Source organism: Pezoporus wallicus, unplaced genomic scaffold (assembly GCF_028554395.1).
Source record: "Pezoporus wallicus isolate ANWC-B61680 ecotype Strahan unplaced genomic scaffold, APGP_CSIRO_Pwel_v1 contig_12807, whole genome shotgun sequence".
In the NCBI taxonomy this organism is placed as follows: Eukaryota; Metazoa; Chordata; class Aves; order Psittaciformes; family Psittacidae; genus Pezoporus; species Pezoporus wallicus.
This window is the reverse complement of record NW_026637385.1, coordinates 96780-107500: the sequence shown is the minus strand read 5'-3', so window position 1 is coordinate 107500 and position 10721 is coordinate 96780. Positions and strand designations below refer to the sequence as shown.

The 10721-nt window shown below is 56.7% G+C and overlaps 1 protein-coding gene across 1 annotated transcript in view; it reads right to left on the bottom strand.

Moving 5' to 3' along the window:
- The window catches only part of ARHGEF17 (Rho guanine nucleotide exchange factor 17), a 43341-nt gene that overhangs the window by 12524 nt on the left and 20096 nt on the right, over positions 1 to 10721 (bottom strand). Inside the window, exons 2-5 of the mRNA XM_057405260.1 lie at positions 3543 to 3620; positions 1093 to 1275; positions 687 to 803; positions 283 to 375 (exon numbers count right to left, since the gene is read on the bottom strand). Coding sequence (XP_057261243.1) covers positions 283 to 375; positions 687 to 803; positions 1093 to 1275; positions 3543 to 3620 — 471 coding nt within the window. The remainder of the gene's footprint in view (positions 1 to 282; positions 376 to 686; positions 804 to 1092; positions 1276 to 3542; positions 3621 to 10721) is intronic.

Below are 10721 nucleotides of genomic sequence, written 5' to 3'. Positions count from 1 at the left end.
GGCGCAGGTCCCCAAAGGGCGCTGCAAAGTCCAACCTTGCAGCAGAAAGGTAGAGGGGAAGGGGACTTCACACCCATGTTAGTGGGGACAGCAGGGTGACATCCTCAGGGTGACCATCCCCAGGAGGACAGGGCCATGTGCACGCCTGGGGACACCAACTCTGTGTCAAGGGACGGGAAAAGAGGCCAGGGGAGACCCGAGAGCCCTAAAAGCTCCTGTTAATGGGGTTAAGGAGGTCCCCAGGTCCTGGCATGGCACGGGCACCCTCCTGCCCTCACCCACCTTCACCAGGAGCTCGTAGCGGGGGATCCTCTGCACCGGCTTGATCATCAGGTCAGACAGAGCCTGCTTCTCCTTGTTCTCCCGCATGCTTTGCTGCAAAACACCCACGGGGGACAAGGATGGGCCCGTTAGGTTGGACACGGGGTCCCTGCTGTGTCCCACCAGCCCAGGAGTGGGAACAACACCCATTTGGAGCCAGGGTGACTCCTTTTTACACCCCCTGCAGCCACTCCGGTTCATCCCAACTTTGCCCCTTTGCAACAGAACCAAGAAGAACATGGGGGGGGGAAATATCCCAGTCTGACCATAAACTACCAGTTTGCTCCCGTTAACCCCCATCCCAGCCCACCAGAAGCTTTGCAAGTGGCTCTGGACCATCCATGGGGAGAAGAATCAGGACCCACCTCCAGGAACTTCATGAATGCCGGCCGGGCTTCCTTGGCAATCCTGACAGCATCCTTGGCATTGAGGAAGTTATCGATGTAGGCAGAGTAGATGTTCACCAGCACGTCCTTGGAGAACTGGGAGGGGAAAAGGGGATAGATCCAGCATGGACATCCTGGATAAGCCTGGAAGAAGCTGCCCCAAGGGTTAAACTGGCTCAGGGCTGGAGTGGGGAGGGTTCACCCCCCATCCACCCCCCGTGGTTTTTCACATTACGCTAAGCAGACAGCAGGCCTGGAGATTATCTCCTGTTCTCCATCCCAGGCCTGTTTGGCCTGTGCTGTAATCACTCCCCTGCCTCTAGATCCAAAACTTCTCCTGCTGGAGCTGAGGTCCCCCAGGGAAATCCACCCCACGCGGACCTACCGACTGCACCAGCAGGTCGCCCACTTTCTGCTTCTCGTGCCAGTTCTGCACACAGTCATGGATCTGCTCCAGGAACTGCTCGTGGTGCTCCAGCAGCTCGGGGATCTGGTCAAAGATCTCGTCCACCAGCGATGGGTCACACAGCAGCGAGTTCTCCGGTTGCTTCAGCGGCTTCATGTAACCCTATGGGGAAGCAAAGGCATTGGGGTCCCCATAGGTTGCTTTTCCTACCTCTCCCAGTAGGAATGTTTCACCCCCTGTTGACGAATGGGGATGCTCAATATGGGGATTGGTGGTGTCCTGCAGTAGGGGGGTCCCCAGTGAACACTGGGTTGTAGGAGGCACCAGAAGGACCAGACAGCACCGGGTCCAAGGAGGTTTTGCCCCTCATCTCCCCTGAGTCCCATCCCACCCAGTGCATCCCCGTTGCAGTGTAGGGACTGGGACAGGTCTGCATGAGGATGTCCTCTGTCCCTCAGCCATGGCCTTGAGAGGCTCCAAGTCTTCGCTGTCATGAGCCCTGGTCACCTCCATCTGCAACAGAGCCTGATCTTGCTGGGAAATCAAGGCAATACGACCATGGGATCCAAAAGCTGATGCGTTCCTGATGGGCTTTAGGGTGTTTGAGACCAGGAAGGGCTGGTGGTGGATCAAGCCCTGGACCACTGCACCCAGCAGCCTCTTCTGGGCAATGGCCAATGAGGAACATTCAGGGCAGGCAGGAAAAGCAGGTCCTATGCAAGGCTATGCAAGCCCTTTCCTCCTGCTGTGGGGCAGAGCTGGTACCCAAGGATGGAGGTGGCTGGTACCAAGGGACGGTCATGACTGGTGCCAAGGGAGAGGAGAGGAGCAGGAATGGAAGAGCTGGATTTGCAATGGATGCAGGGTGGGGAAGGTCTTCTCAAGCCTTGCTGTTGCCTCTGCTTGACTGGTTTGGGGTGATGGCGTCCTCCAGGATGGTGGGAGGACCACGGAGCTGAGTGGTGAGGACAGGACCCACCTTGAGTGGCTTTGGACATCTCCATCCAATCTGGCAAAGGAGGAATCATCCCCAGGAAGAGGTTCCTCAAGCTGATGGTGGGTATCATGTGGAGACCCAAGTGAGAAGGGCCAAAGCCTTCCTGAGGGGTCCTACCCCACATCCTCTGCCCTACCATGGCCAACACACCACAGTGGGAGCTGGGCTGTGCCATGCATTCCACCTGCCATGAGACTGGGGGAGCAAGGAAAATACAGGGAAGAAGACAAGCCCCCACCTTGGTTCACAGGGAGAGCAGGCAGGGGTTGCCCATGCACCCTCCATACTGGCTGGAAGATGATGCTCCAAGGTGGTCCTTGTCCTGGTAGCCACCATGTTATATGTCACCAGGCCATGTTATGGATCTGAGCACCTTGTCCCAGCTGAGATGGGGAGCTGGGAGCCTCTGGAGCCCTGGGACTCCATCCCAGAAAGCAGGTCCCCCTGCTTGCACCATGTCAGGATGGGCAAGAGCTCAGGCATTCCCACCCTGTGGCTCCTACCCATGTTCAACCAGTTCGTCTAGTGGGGAACTGGTGAGGCCCAGCACTGCTGTCCACTCCAACCAGCCTCAGAGGATGACACAGACCATGGGATGGTCTCATCCATGCCAAGACCAGAGGGACATCACCCGACTCCAAACCCAGATACAGGGTCCTCTCACCCCTCCAAGGTAACATCTGTACTAGAAGCGGGTCCTTCCCTCCTGTAGTAACATCTGGGTCTCCATGGGGATTTATGGGCAGAGCCTGGCTGGGTGCTGGGATGATGGGTGCCCCATGCCCCCACGGACATGCCCGTGCCCTATAGGCACTGCTTCACATCCAGCAGAGCAGAGCTCTGCGTTTTAGGTGTTTCCACCTGCGGCGATGTGGTTGGACGACCCACACAGGCCTGACTCAGTCTCCAGGGCGTTGACCACCATTAACCTTCATTAACATCTGAAACGTGGGGTGGACCCTCCGGCCAGGGGGGTTGGAACCAGCTCAGTGAGAAAAGGACGGAGAAAAACCCCTTTGGCCCATGGCTGCAAGTAATGGCACCGGGAATGGGGGGTGTAAGGGGTCCCCCGTCATGGGACAACCACCAGCAACAGCCCAGGAGATGGGGTGCAACACGAGGGAGAGCTTTTTTTTTGGGGGGTAAGCATAGAAAAGGGTTGGGGACACGATACCTGCAAGGTGACAACCCACCAGGAACGCTATGGGCTTGATTTGGGGGGCAGAGGTGACCCCCATATGCCGTTCTTGACTCCCTTGTGGCGCTGCTCCCACCTCTGTCCCGCTGTCCCCAACATCCCCACTGCCACCAGTGCCCAATCCACCCCAACGCCACGTCGGTGCCTTGGGGTGCAGCCAGGCTCCAACTTGGGCTGCCAGTGACGGTGACAACGACAAGGAAGGGATGGTCACCCCATGATGCGGGGCCGTACCTGCATCAAGGTGCGCAAGGACTCCACGTAGGACTGCTCCGTGTCCAGCAGCGTCATGATGACGTGTTTCCTCATGTCCTGCCCCGGGTGGGAAGAAAAAGAAGGTGAGTTTTGGGGTGCCACGGTGCAGGGGAGCTGCGTGGTGGGCTCGGTGCCGGCCCAGGGGCCCGGTGGGGAGGTTTGAGAGCCGGAGGAGCCCGGCTGGTGTCCAGCTCCCCTCCGCTCCCTCTCCACCCCGCTGGAGGAATCCAGGAGGATTAGGAAGTACATGACACGGAGCGCACAGAGACGCCTGGTTTCCGCCCTGGATCTCACAGCCCTACATGGGTCGGTCCCGGCGCCCTCCGTCTCTCTCCAGCGGCTCCGCTCCGAGTGGTCCCATAGGAATTCTCTATCCAGGAGCTGGGTTGTGGTGCTACAAGAGGGGGATTAATGGGGTGTGTGTGTGTGGGGGAATGGGGAGGTGGTTGTGCGGGATGGGCTGCCAGCCTCGGGAAGCAGATGGGTTGGGGTCTTCTTGGCTGTGGGGCTTGGAGACCCTCCTTGTGTGCAGCACTTGGGGGGACGCCCCAGGAGCTCAGCCTGGGGGCAAGGTGCTCCAAAGGCTCTGAGCGCAGAGGCACCCCAAAACTTCAGGATGCAGAGATGCTCCAGAGCCCAGGCTGTGAGGCACCCCGAAAGGTTTGGGTGCAGAGATGCTCCAAAGGCTCTGAGCACAGAGACACCCCAAAACTTCGGGATGCAGAGATGCTCCAGAGCCCAGGCTGTGAGGCACCCCAAAAGGTTTGGGTGCAGAGATGCTCCAAAGGCTCTGAGCGCAGAGACACCCCAAAAGGTTTGGGTAGAAGGTGCTGCAAGGACCCTGGTGCAGTGATACCCCAAATGTCTTGGGTGCAGAGATGCTCCAGAGACCCTGGGGGCAGAGATACCCCAATAGTTTCACGTGTGGATGCATTCCAGAGACTCTGGGTGTGAGACAACCCGAAAGCTCTGGGTAAAGAGATGCTCCAGAGACCCTGGGTGTGAGATACCCCGAAAGTTTTGGGTGTAGAAACGCTCCAAGGGCCTGGGTTTAGAGATACCCCAAAAGTTTTGCATGTGGAGGCACTCCAGAGACACTGGGTGCAGAGATACCCTGAAGGTTTTTGGTGCAGGGATGCTCCAAGTGTCCTTGGTGCAGATACCCCAAAAGTTCTGCATGAACAGACTCTGCTGAGACCCTGGGTGTGAGACACCCCAAGTGTTTCGGGTGCAGAGACCATCTGCTGGCCCTAGGAAAGGAGATGCTCCAAGGTACTGGGTACGGAGACTGCAATGGTCCTGTTCCTGGAGACCATTTAAAGAGCAGAGACAGCCCAAACTGTGGGTGCAGGGACACCCCAAATACATTGAGTGCAATGATGCTCCAAAAGCCCTGAACGTGGAGATGCTTCAATGGACCTGGGCACACTCAAAGGACCCCATTAAGCAGGACACCCCCGAAGGCCATGGGTGTTGGGATACCCCAAGTGTTGTAGATGCAGGGATGCTACTAAAGCTCTGACAACAAGGACCTTGCAAAGGTGCAGGGTGCTTGGACACCCCAACAGCCCTGGGTGCAGAGATGTCGCACCGGGCCACCACAGCACGTTGGGACCAGGTTCCCCTGACCTGCAGGAGCCACAAAACCCCTATATCCCCCATCTCCTTGGGATGAGCCCATGTACACCCACCACTGCTCCCACTGGGGACACTTGAGGGCAAAGCTGCTCTGCAGCCATAGGAGGAAGCTTTAGCCCAACCAACCTCACCACAGATGGAGGTCACCATCACCCCAGTGTCCCCAGGGAGCAATGAGATCCTGCTCGGTGCTGGAGAACAGAGCCGTGCCTCAGTTTCCCCCCTCATCCACCAAGCCAATACTGGTCATTTCAGCCAAGCAAGGAGGAAACCACTGTTTAGAGCCAAACATTATGGTGACGGGTCCAAATCCCTCCAGGAATTCTGCCCCCCCCCCTCCCCTTCCCAAACCACAACAATGCTGGAGTCCTTGGGGACACCGGCTGAGACCTCCCCACTTCATTACACACTAGGGTTTATGAACGCTCTCACTGCTGGGTTCATTTGTTGTAAGCTGAAGGGCTCCCATGATGGATGGGCTTTAGGGGTACAGAGCATCTGCCACCTCCATCCTGCCTCAGTTTCCTCAACCCTCTCGCAACCTGTAGCTCCCCATCTCAATATGATGCTCCTGGCATTTGCCAGAGCCATCCCAGCTCAGGACCAAAGCAAAGCGACAGGTTGATGAGCTGAACAGGCTCAGCACCGCACACTGCATCAGCAGCTACAGATTTGCAGCAGTGGGGAGGTGCAGGATGAGGCCCAACTCTTGGCAAGGGGATTTGTTCCACTGTTACAGCAGTGGTATTATCCCAACAGGGGGAAATTCCCAGTGGGACGAGAAGCTGGAGGTAATGCAGCATCCTGCCAGGGCGAAGTGGTACCCAGGCGAGGGCAGGATGCACCCCACTGCATCCATTACCCCAGCAAAGCCTCTCCCTGTGGGGCTGATGTTGCTTTGGTCTCCATCTGCTCTCCCTGGGGACACCCCTGCTGCACCCAGGCCTCATCCTGCCTCCCCTGAGATGCTCAGCACCCTCGGGATCACGATGGGAATCGGGGCATTTCCCCACCAGCCAACGCCTCCATGGTGTAAATCGGCATCGAGAAGGGGGGTGGGGGGGGTGGCAGCGATGGCTTCAGCCCCTCCATCACCCTCTCCGGGTGGGAGCATCCTCCTTTCCCTGCAAACCCCGGGGGCGTCAGCCTGAGGATGAGGATGGAGCCACCGTTGCCACGGCAATCGCGGTCCAGACCCTGCAGGTACCAGGTTCTGCTGGGCGCGCACGTGTCCAAACATGACGCATCCATGCACCCTCCATACACCCCCCCCCATCCCACATCCCCCTTTTTCCTCTCCATCCCTAGATCCCCCCCACCCATTCCCCATCCCTTTCCCCCGTCACCTCGGTACCACCACGACCGCCACAACCCTTGTCCGGCAGCTCCTCGGCTGCTCCTCCGAGCCCGGAGGAGGCGAAGGCCGCGTCGATGCCGTCGCCGATGTCTCGCATGTCCTCCAGCGCGATGGTGAACTGCGCCAGAGTCCTCACCATCTGCAGCATGCGGGTCCCGGGGTCGGTCCGTCCCACGCCGCCCAAGGAATAAAAGATATTGAATATATATATATACACACACACAGAGAGATCTCCCCCTTTAAAGCAGCCGGGATGCAGCAAGGAGGGGGGATAAAGCAGAGCTATTTATATCAGTAGGGTTCTGTGTGTGTACATATATATATATAGGAATGGAGGTATCAAAAGCCCTCCCGCAGAGCGGCAGCAGGATGCGTCCGTGGCCGCACGCGGGTCCCCGGCCCCGGGTGCTACCGAGGCACGGGCGGAAAGGAGCAATGGGAGACGGAGGCTGAGCCGTGCCCACACACGCGCATGGATGCAGGCAGGGCCGGATCCTGCTGGGAAGATGCTGTTGGAGAGGCTTCGCCGGAGGAAGATGTTGTATTGGGGAAGGGGGGGGGGGGAACGAGGCTTTCTTGGGGCGTGGGATTTTTAGGGAGAGGGGGATGCAGAGATCGTTGGGGTGCTCAGCATCCTTGGGGTCTCCATCCCCATCAATGGAGGGGTCCCTGGGTACCATGTCCCCCCCCACCCCAACCTTGCAAACAGGGAAACCGGGGCATGGAGCGAGCCCGCTTCTCCCCACATCATCACCTCAGCACCCACATCCCTGCCTGCGGGGGGATGCACCCTGCCCGGATCCATTTGTACCGCTCCCCTCCGGCTTGCTTAATTAAATGTAATTAGCCGCTCAGCCCGTTGCCACAGCAACGGCGTGCAGCAGGGCTGCTTCCTCCCGTTGCAGCCAGTACATTTCCTCCTGGTAATGAGGATGAGGAGCATCTCACCCCGGGGAGAGTGCACCCATCCATGGGCGCAATGCTGTGCAACCATCTGGTGTCCCCCCCCGGGCACCCTCCATGGCCGAGGACGTTCAACTCAGTGCAGATAATGGAAAGGGAGGTGCAGCAGCCTTACATACACTCTGGCACTGGGATCAGGGAGGAGGGACCCGCAGCACCCGGTGTGGGCAGGATGGGTGCCTGCAGTGCCCCCGGTACAGCCAATTGCGTTAGGGGTAATGAGCTGCTTGCAAAGCAGAGGCTCCTGCAACTTCTTCTGCAGCACCATGGTCATCCCAGACCTGTTTCTGCTGCAATCCCAGACCTGTCTGGGTTGCAATCCCAAATCCATTTGCATTGCAATCCTGGACCCGTTTGGGCTGCAGTCCTGAACTTCTCTGGGATCCAGTCCCAAACACATTTCTGTTGTAATCCCAGGCCCATGTAGGTTGCAATGAGCTGCAACCTTGGGTCAATCCCAGACCCACCTGTGTTTCAATCCCAGGATGTTCTGGGTTCCAGTCCCAGACCCATTTGGGCTGCAATCCCAAACTCATTCCAATTGCAACCCCAGGCCCACCTGTGTTGCAATCTTAGACCCAATTGTATTGCAATCCTGGGCAATTCTGGGATCCAACCCCAGACCCATTTCTATTGCAGTCCCAGAGCCAGCTGGGTTGCAAACCTGAGCCCATTTGGATTCCAATCCCAGACCCACCTGGTTTGCAATCCCACGTGTGTTTGAATTCCAACCCCAGGACCACCTGTGCTCCAGTCCTGGACCCATCTATTTGCCAATCCCAGAGCTGAATGGGTTTCACACCCACACCTGGCTCCATGTGGGCTGCAGCCTTGGACTCGTTTAGGTTGCAACCTGGGGCCCATGTTTTCCAGTCCCACTCCCGTTTGGATTGAACCCCAGGTCCAGCTGTGTTGCCATCCCCAGACCCACTTCTGTTGCAGTTCTGGACCCATCTGGGGTGCAACCCTGATGCTTTTGGGTTGTAGTCCTGGGCTGTTCTGGGTTGGAACCCCAGACCCACTTGGTTTGCAAGCCTGGGTCCATCAGTGTTGTTATACTGGGCTCATTCAGGTTCCAATCCCAGACCCAACAACCTGGCTGCAATCCCAAACCCACCTGGGCTGCAGTTCTGGACCTGTTTGGGCTGTAACCCCAGAGCAATCTGGGTTTCAGTCCCAGACCCACTTGGTTTGGAAGCCTGGGTCTGTCTGCATTGCAATTCCAGGCTCGTTTGGGTTCCAGTCCCAGGCCCATCTATCTGCAATCCCAAACCCATTCCAGTTGCAACACCAGGCTCATCTGCACTGCAACCCAGATCCATCAGGATTTCAATCCTGGATCCATTTCCATTGCAATCCCAGTCCCATCTGGGCTCCAATCCCAGACCTATCTGGCTGCAATCCTGGACCCATGTGAGCTGCAGTTCTGGACTGATTTGGGCTGCAACCCCAGAGCCATTTGGGTTGCAATCCCAAACCTATTCCTGTTGCAAACCCAGACCCATTGAGGTTGCAACCCCAGGTCCATCTGCACTGCAGCCCCAGACCCACTTGGTTTGCAACCCTGGGGCCGTTTGCATTGCAGTCCATGGCTCATACGGGTTGCAATCCCAGATGCACTTGGTTTGGAACCCTCAGCCCATGTGTGTTGCAATCCCTGATCCACTTGGGTCGCAATCCCAAGATGATTCCCATTGCAATCCCAAACTCATTCCCATTGCAATCAAAACCTCATTCCCATTGCAATCAAAACCTCATTCCCATTGCAATTCCAAACTCATTCCCATTGTCATCCCAAGCTCATTCCCATTGCAATCCCAAACTCATTCCCATTGCCATTACAAACTCATTCTCATTGCAATCCCAAACTCATTCCCACTGCAATCCCAAACTCATTCCCATTGCCATCCCAAACTCATTCCCATTGCCATCCCAAACTCATTCCCATTGCAATCCCAAACTCATTCCCATTGCCATCCCAAACTCATTCCCATTGCAATCCCAAACTCATTCCCACTGCAATCCCAAACTCATTCCCATTGCCATCCCAAACTCATTCCCATTGCGATCCCAAACTCATTCCCATTGCAATCCCAAACTCATTCCCATTGCCATCCCAAACTCATTCCCATTGCAATCCCTGACCCATCAAGGTTGCAAACCTGGGTCCATCTGCATTGCAATCCCTGACCCATCTAGGTTACAACCCCCATCCCATTCCCATTGCAATCCCTGACCCATCTAGGTTACAACCCCCATCCCATTCCCATTGCAATCCCTGACCCATCTAGGTTACAACCCCCATCCCATTCCCATTGCAATCCCTGACCCATCTAGGTTGCAATCCCTGACCCATCTAGGTTGCAATCCCCATCCCCTTCCCATTGCAATCCCTGACCCATCTAGGTTGCAATCCCCATCCCGTTCCCATTGCAATCCCTGACCCATCTAGGTTGCAATCCCCATCCCCTTCCCATTGCAATCCCTGACCCATCTAGGTTGCAATCCCCATCTCATTCCCATTGCAATCCCTGACCCATCTAGGTTGCAATCCCCATCCCATTCCCATTGCAATCCCTGACCCATCTAGGTTGCAATCCCCATCCCATTCCCATTGCAATCCCTGACCCATCTAGGTTGCAATCCCCATCCCATTCCCATTGCAATCCCTGACCCATCTAGGTTGCAATCCCCATCCCCTTCCCATTGCAATCCCTGACCCATCTAGGTTGCAATCCCCATCCCATTCCCATTGCAATCCCTGACCCATCTAGGTTGCAATCCCCATCCCATTCCCATTGCAATCCCTGACCCATCTAGGTTGCAATCCCCATCCCCTTCCCATTGCAATCCCTGACCCATCTAGGTTGCAATCCCCATCCCCTTCCCATTGCAATCCCTGACCCATCTAGGTTGCAATCCCCATCCCCTTCCCATTGCAATCCCTGACCCATCTAGGTTGCAATCCCCATCCCATTCCCATTGCAATCCCTGACCCATCTAGGTTGCAATCCCCATCCCCTTCCCATTGCAATCCCTGACCCATCTAGGTTGCAATCCCCATCCCCTTCCCATTGCAATCCCTGACCCATCTAGGTTGCAATCCCCATCCCCTTCCCATTGCAATCCCTGACCCATCTAGGTTGCAATCCCCATCCCATTCCCATTGCAATCCCTGACCCATCTAGGTTGCAATCCCC